General features: G+C 39.8%; 1 protein-coding gene across 1 annotated transcript in view; it reads left to right on the forward strand.

The window, feature by feature from the left end:
• PLCB4 (phospholipase C beta 4) overlaps positions 1-13,677 on the forward strand; it is a 408,965-nt gene that overhangs the window by 359,386 nt on the left and 35,902 nt on the right. Inside the window, exons 27-28 of the mRNA XM_080813478.1 lie at positions 892-1,056; positions 3,307-3,511. Coding sequence (XP_080669604.1) covers positions 892-1,056; positions 3,307-3,511 — 370 coding nt within the window. The remainder of the gene's footprint in view (positions 1-891; positions 1,057-3,306; positions 3,512-13,677) is intronic.

Here is a 13,677-nt window from a genome sequence, read left to right on the forward strand (position 1 = left end):
GTGCTGACAAGAGAGGAGCTAGCAAGTCATGGAAACACATACAGGAAACTTCCGTGCATATTCCTAAGGGAATGAAGCAAATGAAAAGACTTTGTACTGTATGTTTGCAACTACATGACATTCTGGAAAAGTGAAAACTGTGACAGTTTCACACATGTGCACATACGTCAAAATGAACCTTATGTACACTTTAAAATGTATGGTTTATTGTATGTCAAATTTTACCTCGAAAAACTTTGGAAGTTATGATCTGTTCAATAATACAGAAAGAAACCCTGCTACATGGCTATATAGTCCTTTGGAAAGTAAATGGAAAATAGTCTGCCCGTGGCTTTATAATAGATGGAATTTAATGCTGGACGTTGCAAGTATATACCTCCGACCATTATTGATAATCGGTAAAGGATAACAGGCAACAAGCAAATTTTAGCATTGCTTTTTTCTTCATTGTGTCTCTTTCTAGGACCTATAAAAGAATTCAGTAAAGTGTAGGTGGGCAGAATTTCAGAGCTCTGATGGGATTCTAGGGCATATTTGAACCCATCACTTTGTATGTGGACATTTAGGTGGAATTAAGCTGCTGTGGGCATTATTTCTTTGTATTATAGGGTTCATCATTTTTGTCGTCTCTTTATAGACAGTTCTTAACATCAGAACCTCTGTCTTGAGCAGGGCTTGTTGTTGTTTGGGGTTTTTTTTGTTTTGTTTTGTTTTGTTTTGCATAAAGTAGTTGTTCAGTGTTTTGTTTTAGTAAGAAATGAATATATTACTTCCCTAGGTAACTAAAATTTCTAAAGATGAACAGATGATTTCTTACTTCTGGATTATTCATTGCTCTTGGTAATTACACAGACTTGACTTCTCTTTCACCCTGTTTCTGTGTTGCTGCAGGTCATATCAGGTCAGTTTTTATCAGATAAGAAAATTGGTACATACGTAGAAGTGGATATGTACGGGTTGCCCACCGACACCATACGTAAGGAATTCCGAACTCGCATGGTGATGAACAACGGACTCAATCCAGTTTACAATGAAGAATCATTTGTGTTCCGGAAGGTAGGGCACTTTCAATGTGTCAGACTTGCTGTGCTAACTCAGGGGCCACATTTTAGTGCATAGGCTAACTAGACACTACATGACACGGGGCAGTTACACACCCCCAAACGTCGTCATCTTCTCTTCTTCCAGTGGGTAAGTTCTGTAGATGCCGTATGATTGTTACTTCTGTTTGTTCTTGTCCTTTGGGCTCTCCTTTCCTCCTCCAAAGAGCCCGCCTTCTGTGTGGCAATGCTCAAGTTCCAGCTGTGTAGTCCTTAGAAAGTGTCCTCACTGGTGGGCATCACACACACTGGAGAGTTCTTTTCTGTCCTGGCAGCAGCTGGTAACTTGCTGTGCTCCTTTAGCCAAGAGGACAGGTAGGATGGTGAACCCAAAATTAAGACCAATAAATGTCCTTAAATATATCAGCTGGTATTGTCCTGTGCCTCTAGGAAGTGTGATACCTGTCGCCACCCCCACAGTCTGTACCTCATGTGCTATTTTGGGTTTTGGGCGGGGTTTCTACCATTGTACCTTGATCCCCAGACCAATCACAGTCATACTCTATGATGATTTCATTTTTATCTTGTAATCATATTTTGCCTTTGTTTCTCATGTGTCGGTGTAAGATGTATTGAAAAATCCATGCATTGGTAGTGCCATCTCCAAGGAGAGCTGTTTTTCTCTCTCACTTGCTCTGTTATCCCAACCCGGAGAGCTTCTTGCTGCTGCTTCAGGCCCAGGGCTTCCAGTGTTTCTGTTCCACATGCATGTCCTCCAACACAGATCTTTGGCTTCTTAGCTTAACGGAAATGAGGATTAGCAGTTTCAGAATTGGCTAATTGGTTTTCAGAAACCAGATTACAGAAGATCAGTAGTTCAATGAAACAAGCCATTGTGAGATTCAGGCTCCCCCTTGTTATGTGAGCACTGTTATTTCCATGCAACCCCCACCGTGACCTTCTCTCCTACAGGGTGTGGTGGAAATTGGATATAACTTGTCATGGGCCTTTATTCTTCCACCAATTTTTTTTTCAATAGCTTGTTATAGCTGGAACTGTTGTCAGTGTGGCCAGTGTTCTTTGACAGCATGAATAATCCCTAGACACATTTCTAGAAATTCAGAAAGTTGATTTCAGACCTTCATTGTTTTTGATGAGTGAGGAGACGTCAGACTTGGTTTTTACATATAAGATTACTGGCCCCAGAAACAAGAAGTCAGTTCTGCACCCTTCACTGTTCTTCAGAAGTTAAGTTGCTTTTCATTGGTACCAAGAGCTTTCACTTTTTGTTCTCTGTTGTTTTTAATATTTTTGGTCTTTGCACTGATCTCACATGCAAGCCCTCTTTTACCCACATGAGAAACGAAGGCGCAAATGAAGTTGGATGAATCTGAACTTGATTTCTCCTCTTCATCGTCTTAAAATTGGATTAAATTATAATCTCCAGGCAGAACTAGACAACTGATCCATTGTCTAGCCTTAGATCCAGTACTCAAACTAGCCAAGATGTCTTGGTTGTTCTTAGCCAATGAAAAGTCATTCCTAATTTAAAACATTGGATTTTCTTGTGTCCTGTTGCTATTTTATATCTGAATTAGGATTCTGCTGGCTGAGCTCAGATTTTATGTCCTTTTATTTATTTTGAAGATAGCAAGAGTAGATGCCTTGGATATAAGTTAATGTTTCTAGCTGCCCCATCTCACTCTATTTAATGCCCCAAAATATTGGGAGTGCAAGGAAAGGGGAAAATCCAAATTTCTGTGTACATTGTCCTTTATACATGGAACATTTCTTCAAAGATACTTTCCATAATCTCAAAAACAGGCCGAGCTAAAAAGCAGAGAAGCAGCCCAGGTAGGAGGCAGAACACAGGATTCAAAGGCAATGGCCCCGATTCCAGGCCCAGCTCTTCCGATCTCAGAGATTAAAGAAAGTCACTTGATCTCTCAGGGCCTCCTTTTGTTTGTCCATTTTTATGCATGGGGATGGGCAAAGATGGCAAAGGTTGGACCGGTAATCGTTCACATCCCTTTCATCTAAAATTTTTAAAAAGATGATTTCCAGGAAGCCTGTTCAATTGCTTTCTCAATGGCTTGGACACCGCAGCTTGGACAGTATCCTTCAGGAATGCAAATCGATCATGGGCTTCTTTTCACCATAAAGGCACATTTAAGAACAGTGTGGGTATGGTTCAGATTCCTCGAGTCAGGGCTCTTGGGGGCTGCTTTCCAAAATACCCCTGAAAGGTACCATTCTTTGTTTGCAGGTAATCCTCCCTGACCTGGCAGTCTTGAGAATAGCAGTGTATGACGACAACAACAGGCTCATAGGCCAGAGGATCCTTCCTCTGGATGGCCTCCAAGCAGGCTATCGACACATTTCCCTTCGAAACGAGGGAAATAAACCATTATCACTGCCAACCATTTTCTGCAATATTGTTCTTAAAACATATGTGCCTGATGGATTTGGAGGTAAGTTAAACATTTGAGTACAGAAGTCCTAAATTAGAGGATTATAAAATATTTCACCAATCGCTGCTAAAAAAAAAAATGTTCCTACCAGTGCTGCCAACCCCCGTAGTCTCAAAGAATTCAAGGACAGAGAGTAGCTTCAGGTTTCCTAGGAAGAAATGAGAGCACAAGACTGGATTATCCTTAAGGTTCTTTCTTATTTTAAAATACTGTAATTTTGTATGGTTTATTAATTTTTGCAAATATGTCTGTGAAGGATTTACTTACATCGTCATCCAAGGGAAGAAAGGATGTAAGTAACATGGAACCATAGATATCATTTGGTATCCCTAAAAATTTTAAATTGAACTCAGATATCAACACGGATTTTCTGGATTTTCTTCCAAATCCACCAGAGAGTTCAGTTTCCCCAAAAAATCCCAGTCATCCATCCACAGGAAACCACCTTTGGTTTCACTAAGGTAATCAAGGGGAGAAATAAAAACCTGGACCAAATCATAGGATTTTGCTTACATCCTAACATACTAACTTTTTATAACCATCAATGAAGCCAAGAACATCAAAAGAAGACTAAGATCCTCTGTATTCTCAGTCTCTTGAGCCCTAAGGAAACAATGATTATGTCAAATTAACCAAGGGTGCAAATTCTAACTCTCTACTCCTGGCTGGGTGACCTTGGGACAGTGACAACCTCTCAAACCCTCATTCCCTGGCCTGTAAAGTGAAGATGCTCTACTGCCTCCCTTACAGCATTCTTGTGAAGGACTGACTAAACCTTACGGCACGTGACCTAGGAAGGCTGGGAAATGTGGGCACCCACGTATGTCTGCTATCGATACAAATATCGTTTCTGTCGTGTGCTGGAACACATCATGGTTTTGTTTGGGGATTTGGGGGTTTTATTGTCGTTTTTTGTTTGTTTGCTTTTGTTTCTGTTTTCGTTTTAATACTGCTTGCATCTCTGAAGAGCCGATATTCTCTAATCCTCAGCTTTACCAACCCAATTGCAGATTCAAGAAGGGACATGAACCTTAAGGATTTTTTCAGTTACCAAATCCGGAGTAAAGACTCCTTCCTCCTCCTCCTCCTCCTCCTCCTCCTCCTCCTCTGCTTTTCATTTAAAAAGAAAGCCTATATTAGAAGCCAGAACATACTGTAGCGGATATAAAAGCACAAAAAAGAGGCTGGGTGGGATGTCGTGGGGCTGGGTAAGTGGATAAGAAAAGAGACAGGAAAAGCCTACAGTATGCTTTTAGGAGCATCAGCAGATGAATTACGCCATCTTCCCCATACTTGAAAGTGGGCAGTGAGCAGTCCCTGATACATTTGGGAAATGGTTGTATAAACAAATATGGCCAAAAACGTACAGGTCTCTTTCCCTCTGCATGGGTTACTTTTCAGCTGGAGCTCTCTAATTCATTCCAGAGAAATGGGCAGTTGGAATAGAAAAGGGAAAGAAATAGTTTGTCCTGTTCCTACTTTGTGTCAAGCATTGTCCATCAAATCCAAAAGTTGCAGAGAAGGGATGTGGGCGCCTGTAGGTCTGTGCTGAAGAAATGTCTGTATTTATAGGGCAGCTCCTTCCCAGGGTCTGCATTTGTGTATATACGGATTCAGATTAATCTCCTTAAAAATAGTCTCATATATTTTTTTTCCTACCATGTCATTGTAGTCACTTACTTTGTATCAGAAGCCTTTGAAATTTCTATACTGTGTTATCATGGGTGGGATTCCGCAGTTGATGTCTTAACCTCAATGTGACATTCCAAGACTGTTTATTGAGAATTGTTGGTCATCTCTTTCACATGTGACGAAACTGAGGGCAGGGGCCATGAGCATTTACTTAAGGGACTTACCTGAGGAGAACAATGTAAGAATATGAGAATCATCTCTTCCTTGCTTTCTGATTTTCTGTACGGCCTCTTGACTTACACAGTGTGTTGTCCTTATTTCATCTGCATAACTGACCTCCCACATTCAGTTCTGAACATTTATGTGCTGAGCCCGCAGAGTAGGAAATCTATGAGTCCCTGTTCCCTAGAACATTGATATTCTATGTTGATTCCATAGGGAAAAGTTCAAAATGAAACTTGGCTGCCTTGCATGCCAGCATTTTCTAGGAAACAAAACAAACAAACAAAAAAAACCCACACATACACACACAAAAACAACGGTAAATTGTTGATGTAGATCTCAGATTTTTATGTGGCCAAAAAAAGATAATATGGATTTATTCATTCCACAAATATGTTTGGTAGGTTTTATTCTGTAAAAGGCAAAAGAGGGGCACCTGCATGACTCAGTCAGTTAAGCATCCAAATCTTGGTTTAGGCTCAGGTCATGATCTCAGGGTCATGAGATGGAGCCCCAAGTTGGGCTCCACACTCAGCATGGAGTCTGCTCAAGATTCTTTCTCCTCCCTCTTCCTCCCCCTTTGCCCCTCCCCCTGCTCACGTGCACACACACTTGCTCTGTCAAATAAGTAAATAAAATCTTTAATTTAAAAAAAGGCAAAATAGGGGTGCCTGGGTGGCTCAGTGGGTTAAAGCCTCTGCCTTCGACTCAGGTCATGGTCTCAGGGTCCTGGGATCGAGCCCCACATTGGGCTGTCTGCTCAGCTGGGAGCCTGCTTCCTCCTCTCTCTCTGCCTGCCTCTCTGCCTACTTGTGATCTCTGTCTGTCAAATAAATAAATAAGAATCTTTAAAAAAATTTTTTTAAAAATTTTTAAAGGCAAAATAGATAGTTTATGTATCAGAAAGAGATTCTTCCAGCACAAAGACTAAAAAGGTCATCCATAAATCCACCACCCAGAGAGAGCTCTTTTGCCATATTGGTCTCTTCACTTTCAATTTCATTTCTTCTATTTTAATTAAATAGATCTTACTGCACCTAGTCATTTGGACTCATTACTTCAGAGAGTTAATTTTTTTCCCACTTAATAGAGAGTATTTTTCTATGTCATGAAATATTTTTATTAGCTGCATGGGATTCCATTTTATGTATCATCCATACTTCAGTTTTGATAAACATTGAAGTCATTTCCATGTTTTTCTTATAAAAAATATTGTGCCTAGGAACCTTAAATGTAAAGCCTTGGAAATACTCATGATCACTTCCTGTAGATTAATTCTTTGAAGTGGAAAGAACTGCAAGTGTGTGAGTGTGTGTGTGTGTGTGTGTGTGTGTGTATATATATATATATTTTTTAAGATTTTATTTATTTGTCAGAAAGAGAGAGAGCACAAGAAGGGTAGAGGGAGAAGCAGGCTCCCGGCTGAGCAAGGAGCCTGATGTGAGACTAGATCCCAGGACTCTGGGACTATCACCTGAGCTGAAGGCAGATGCTTAACTGACTGAGCCACCCAGGCATCCCAAGAGTTGTATGTATATTTAAAGCTTTAGATACAGATTGCCAAATAACCCGTCACCAGTGTATGTATGAGATACAACTTTTGTTCACATTTACTAGTTTAATCAGTAAAGACAATTTCTGAGTATATTCATTTAAACTATTTTTCTCAAAGGAAAAGATATAGTCATTATTATTTAGTACCTACTCTATGGGTAAGAGATACAAAGTTGAAAACATCATCTATACTTATCCTGCAAAGTTGAAAACATCATCTACACTTATCCCCAAGAATTTTCCAACCCTGTACTCATATACATGTACGTATACATAAACAAGTGTAATTTATTATATCCATGCCCACAGGGCATGTGAATTATAAAAGTTATAATTATGACTTTTACAATTATAACTTACAAAAGCCAGAGGATGTTGGGGGCATTGAACTAAGACGTTATTAGAGTGGGGTTGAGGGGTCCTTCCGTGGCCATGTTGGGACCATGAAGGATGAGTCAGCGGAGAGGTAAACTGATTTTCTCTTCAGACAGGGAAGTGCTGGACTTATTTGCATAATCTGAGGAAGCTGAAACATAGGGTATATTGTACTAAAACTGAAAAGTTCTGGTCCATGTTTGATGATGTGTCATGAAAAGCTAGTATCATTTACCAAGAAGAGTGTGCTCTTCCTGTTGAATTATTTTGGCAACCGTAAGGGAAATAGTCACATTTTCAGGACACTAAGTAATTTGGTAAGTTACATTTTTTTAGCTTTGGGGTAGGTCCGTTTGTCCAAAATCACTTCACAAGATTAGATTAATTATAGAAGTAAGACCTCTTATGCCTGACCAAGTGAACGAAATCTCAACTTTTATAATTCACCAAAAGCTTAACCTAGGAATTACGTATTTTTTTAATCCGATAGCTAAAACAAAGCAATTTTCTTAAAGCCATGGTATAATTTCATGCAGCATTATTTGTATAAAAAAGATCAGAAACAACCTAAGTCCACCAGTAGAGACTGGTAAAATGTGGAAGGCCATTCTGTAGAAGACCATGTAGCTATTAAAAATAATGACTTGGATCTCAGTGTTCAGAACACAAAGATGACATTTATTACCAAGAGAAAAAGTGAATTGCAAAATGATCCCATTGTTAGTTACAAAGATCCTTAACTATCTGTTTACACACACACACACACACACACACACATATGAAGTAGATAGAAAAAAATTCTGGTAGGATATACACCCAAGTTTGAGAATAGTTATCTCTTTGAGAATAGAGGTGAAGGTTAATGAAGCTGGCCCACTGCATTGGACAACTTCCAGGAACATCACAGAGAACACAGTATCCCATATGGTAGGACTCTACTTATTATTTCTGGATCATTTAAGTAAGCATATGTAACCTCTGTAAATTTTTAAAAATTGTATTTTGCCCTATTTTTCTATAACAACAGTGTAATATGAAAATGGCACAAAGAGTTTAAAATAGATACATATTTTGAATTTAGAAAAAATTAAATTAAAGCAACCTATTATGCTGCTACCTAGATAGTTCTTGATAACATTTTTTAATATTTTATTAATTTGTCAGAGAAAGAGAGCATAAGGAGGAGGAGTAGCAGCAGAGGGAGAAGCAGGCTCCTTGCTGAACAAGGAACCTGATGTGGGGCTTGATCCCAGGATCCTGGGATCATGACCTGAGCTGAAGGCAGACATTTAACCCACTGAGCCACCCAGGTGCCCCCATTAATAACGTTTTTAAAAAAAGAAAGACAGAAATGTCTTAAAACATCAAAAGGTTATAAAACATAAAGCCTATCTGTGCATATGTAATACATATGTGTATGCATAAATGTGCAGTCTCTGTGTATATATCACACACATATACATTTTTTTAAGATTTTATTTATTTATTTGATAGAGACACAGCGAGAAAGGGAACACAAGCAGAGGGAGTGGAAGAGGGAGAAGCAGACGCCCAATGATTGAGCCACCCAGGGGCCCCATATATTTCTTTTTTAATTAAACCCCAAAAGATAATATAATACACGCTGTTCTGTGCTTTGCTTTCCTCACATAATATATCTTAGAGAACATCCCTGCCGATGCACAGAAGACTTTTAAATTATTTTTGAAGGTTATATACTATTCCATATGTCTATCTACCACTATCTCTTTATCCACCCCTTTGGTTGGATCAGTATGTGCTCCCACCCAGTGCCTACGAGACTCCTATTCTCATTCACCATGGCCAGTTCTGGATTCTAAAAAAATTTTTTTTCCCAGTAGTGGTAACAAAAGTGGTATCTCATCATTTTAACTCGTGTATTTACAGTTATAAGTCAGATTGACTGTATTTCATCTGTTTCTTGGTCATCTGTTTTCTCTAGTACCCTTTGTGGGTTTTTCCAAGTTTTGGTCTTTGGTTGTTGTTTGTTGTTTGTTTTTTTAATTGGGTTTTTTCTCTTTTTTTAAGTAATTGTTCAAACAGAAATTTATTTTACTTCTAAGTACCCCCCCTCTCTCATATAACTCCCAAAGCGGTGTCCAGTACATCATAATGTCTAGATAAACTTCTATGAAGGTAATGGTTGGGAATTCAAACACTGTTTACTTTTCCTGGCCTGCCAGGATGCTGTTTCATTGAGGTCATAGTTGACGACACTGGTTGGAGCCCCACAGCTTAGGAATAATACCTCACCACAGCAATCCTTCCATTAATTTTTTTTCATGTGTATTTATTTGTAACCAGCTCAAGAAAAATCCATTGGTTCTATTTTCTCCTCCTTAACTTTGGCCTTTACTTTGCTGCAGTAAACTCTTTTGTCATGAGCAATTCATCATCATAAGAAAAATCTTCTAATTCCGTGTTGAATACAAAGTTTCAGAATTCTAATGCATTAGTAATTTTACCATGATTTTCTTTAAGCACCAGCAACTCAGTGTTCTACATGATTTTTAAATGAATTTTAAATCTTGGTAACATCAGGTGGGTGGCATCATTTTATAGAAACAAGAAAAATGCTCCTAAAAGGCTCTTCCAAGTTTAGACAATTCCTTAGGGAGGGTTTGCGCATCGGCAGGAGCTTTGGTTCACTTATTTATTGGGGTTCTGTGCTGTGAGATCACCAGAGAATTAGGAATCCCTCCTGATGGGGCTAATTTCATAGATTTTTCAATTGCCCCTAACTAGTCTTACCTTCTCGCATACAGTAATCTTTAGAAGCCTTGAACTCTGGGCTGCCCCAGTTCCCTCCCAACATGGGTCTAGATCCAGTATTTTCCACCCTGACCCTTCTCCTCTCCTGTCAGTTCCCTGTTTTCTTTCCTTGCCCTGTCAGGAGACAGAGACAGGGAATTTAAGTGCAATTCCTTCTCCTCGTTGCTATAGAATAAAAACTCTCAACACACACAAGAAAACACAGAACAAAGATGGCTGCTAGCCCTTCTGAGCTGTCTCCACAGATGGTTCCGTTCCTAAGCCATGTGGTGGTAAAATATCTCTGGGCGGAAGAAGAGAGATCACGACTCTTAACTATCAGAAACTCAATTTCTATGTGAAAAAAAAAAAAACAAATGGTGACATTTAGAGAGGGATGACTAGGAATGAATCAAAAAGACTTTGATTTCTCCAGTATTATTTTTCTGCTGAACATCAAGTAAAAGAGCCCTCTTGTTTACCCCCCACACTCCTCTACAAAAGGAAAGTGCTAGGTTGGGTGCTAAGGTGACTTTTCCTTTGTCAAATCCACTGAGCCTCGGAGCACTGGGGTTGTCTTTGCTGCTTTATCTGTAGGTGCAAATGTGGAGGACATCAGCACCTACCCATTGCCCAGCTCTATCACTGTGAGCCATTGCTGCTGGTGATGGGAAGCAGTTCCCAAGCAGATGGCAATTAAATGAGCATTAGTCTTTTGTGCCACCCACTGTTGCTTTTGATGGGCTTGATCACTTGCATGGGTTTTATTATCACTGAGTGGTAAGGAGAACAAATAAGAGAGTTGATGCTCTGCTACCCGAATACAGGGCACATGGGCATTATATGGAAATGTTGCTCCGAGATGGGTTGTGTGAGCTACTACTTCTTCCCTGAGCAGTGCTCATCTCGCTTCTGTAGCTGGACATTTTGTTTTCTCTTCTGCACCTAGGCTGTTTTATGCAAGCAAAGAGGAAGCGGCCCTTTTTGTTTTACTTGCCAGCTCCCCTTTCTGCCTGACTTGGGATTCAAGATACATCAGGGAGGCTGGGGGGTGGGTGTTTCTTGTTCTATCTGCCCAGCATCTTCTCAGGGTTGTTTTCCAAACCCTCTGCAGAGAGAGTGGACTGTCCCTTACATGACATAGCCCCAGAGGAGGAACATTGTTAATTAAGATGCCATTCCAGGGCTGTGATCTCAGGATTTCCTGATAGAATTTAAAGTCCTTTCATTTATTTTGTCCTCTCCTTGTTGGATGCTAAAATGCTTTATTCCATCAAATATTTGTTGAAAAATTGATATGCATTGCAGTAGTATCCATTTTGATGGCTTCCTCTGAACTGTAGAAAATGTAGGTAAGAATACTAAAGAAAGAAAAAAAAAAAAAAAAAAAAAGAACACGAAAGAAAAGTGCCCCCAACAGGGCAGAATGGATTATAGCAACATTCCCTCGGGAGTTGCCCAGCTAGGTGAATTTAATCAGGCTCCTGATTGCATTCCTTGGGATCTACTGTGGAACCCGAGAAGAGGGGAACACATAAGCAATTCCCAGTCTTATTTGACCACAGGATCCTTGCACCAACCACCCCTAATGTATCTTTTCACATTCTAGAAATGCAGTTTGGGAAATGCTTAATCTTTGGTAGAAGTTAAAAGATCTCATCTAAAATCATAGTTACAGGATTTGTTGATCTTCATTAACGTCATTTTGTAGCCATTAAGGGAACATAAACTCTTCTGCTGCCTTTACCTCTTGCTAAGATAGAAGCAGTAGAATGGGGAATATGAGGGAACCTGAGCCAAGAGCAAGCACGTGGAGCCACACTATCTAGGTGCCACAGTTGGTGCTTACCACCAAGACACCCAAGTTAAGTGCCTTAGAAAGCAACCGCTAAACAAGCAGACAAACCAAAGACAGAGCTCCCTTGAAAACCAGCAAGTATCTGGAAGTCTGTGCTGAGGAATTGCTATCTTCTTTTCAGTTTGGGGGGATGCTTAAATTGAGCTTTCAACTCTATATGGAAATGAGGAGGGATGGGTAGGAGGCAAGGAGGAGGAAAAAACGAATATACATGGAAAGTCTTCACCAGGAGCAACCAGACTTTTGGAAATGGCACTAAACCTAGAAATAGATGGTATTTTTTTTTTCAAGTACAAATAAGTAAAACTTCTGTTAGTCCAGAAGAAAGAAGCAAATGAGAAAAGGCAGACTGGTTCCTTTTTTAAAAGAAGGTTCCAAAGCCTGTGCATCCAGGAGGTTTCAGGTCACCCTGTGGGTTCTATAGAATCAAAGTATGTGCACAGGTCTCTACCCTGTTAGTAGGTCAGTGTGGCCTCTCCTTAGACACACCTAGCACACGAGTCAATGTTGACCAGCATCTAAACTTCACTCTTGCCACAGAGGGGTGTCCTGTGGAATGCAGAACTACGTGGGATCTACCTAGCCACAATGTTCCTCTAATACATGGGAGGATACCTTTGAAATGTCATATTGGCACCAAAGAAAGATAACAGGTTTACTTAAATATGCAAATCTTTGGCCAAGATAATGCCAGATTTATTTTGGTGGCACTATCCCAATTGCTGCCCTCTGCACTGATCTGTTGCTCTGGCTACAGAATGAGCACCTGCCAAGACAGGGCAAATTCCTATGTCCTAGAAGTACCTGATTTATTATTCAAAATTGCCAGGAATGAAGTGCTTGTTTTAAGTGACCGGCTAACCTAAGCCTTGTTCGAGGCATTTCATCATCTCGTTTTTGTCCCATGTGATTCAGTTTGAACAAGCCTTATTTAGACTTTGTGTGTTTCTGTTATCATTTGATCAAAGACATTATTATACTGAGTTATATCGTATACTAGAAAAATATCAAAAGCCCATGTAACTGTGAAAAAAGCATCTCATTTAAACTCTGAGTAACAAGGCAATATTTCAGGATCTGGGAACATAATTCTCCAATAGCTTCTAGAATTGTTAATACTGGTAATTGAAGACAGATTTAAGTAATGATATTTATCCAACTAATGGATAAATCTGTGGCAACTTATTTTGATGTATAATTTAGGCTCTATCTACATAATCCTTCAGCAGATGGCTGACAAGGACATCTTAGCCAGTTTGTCCATGTAATACAAAACAATATATGACCTAATTACGTATTGTTTCGTGACTCTGTTATAAAATACAACACTTAACGTTCTCAGTCAGAATTGTGCAGAATCAGCCCTCAAGGCTGGGACCAAGACATTGCTGCAGGGAACAAGAAGAATACTCTAGGGTCCGATATATTCTTTGATCAAATCATGACGGGTCCTCGAGAGGTCTCCAGGGGCTGAGGGATGCTCTTGTTAACAATGAAAAAGCCTACTTTGCTTGAAAGAATAGAAAACTCCTTCGCTGCCGTAATTTCAAGCTGACAGATGATCCCTTCTACTCAGGGAAATGCATATATCTTGTCTACCTTGGATTCAGTTGCCTCTACCGTTTGTAATTCCTATGTATAAATTCCCAGCGGAGCAATGTTGGCCCATGGATAGGGACACCTCTCCACAGCTCACTCAACAGGAAGAAGCTACTGAAGATGAGACCTCCACCCAAATGCCAAAGATTTGTCA

This window comes from Martes martes, assembly GCF_963455335.1.
Source record: "Martes martes genome assembly, chromosome: 9".
Lineage (NCBI taxonomy): Eukaryota > Metazoa > Chordata > Mammalia > Carnivora > Mustelidae > Martes > Martes martes.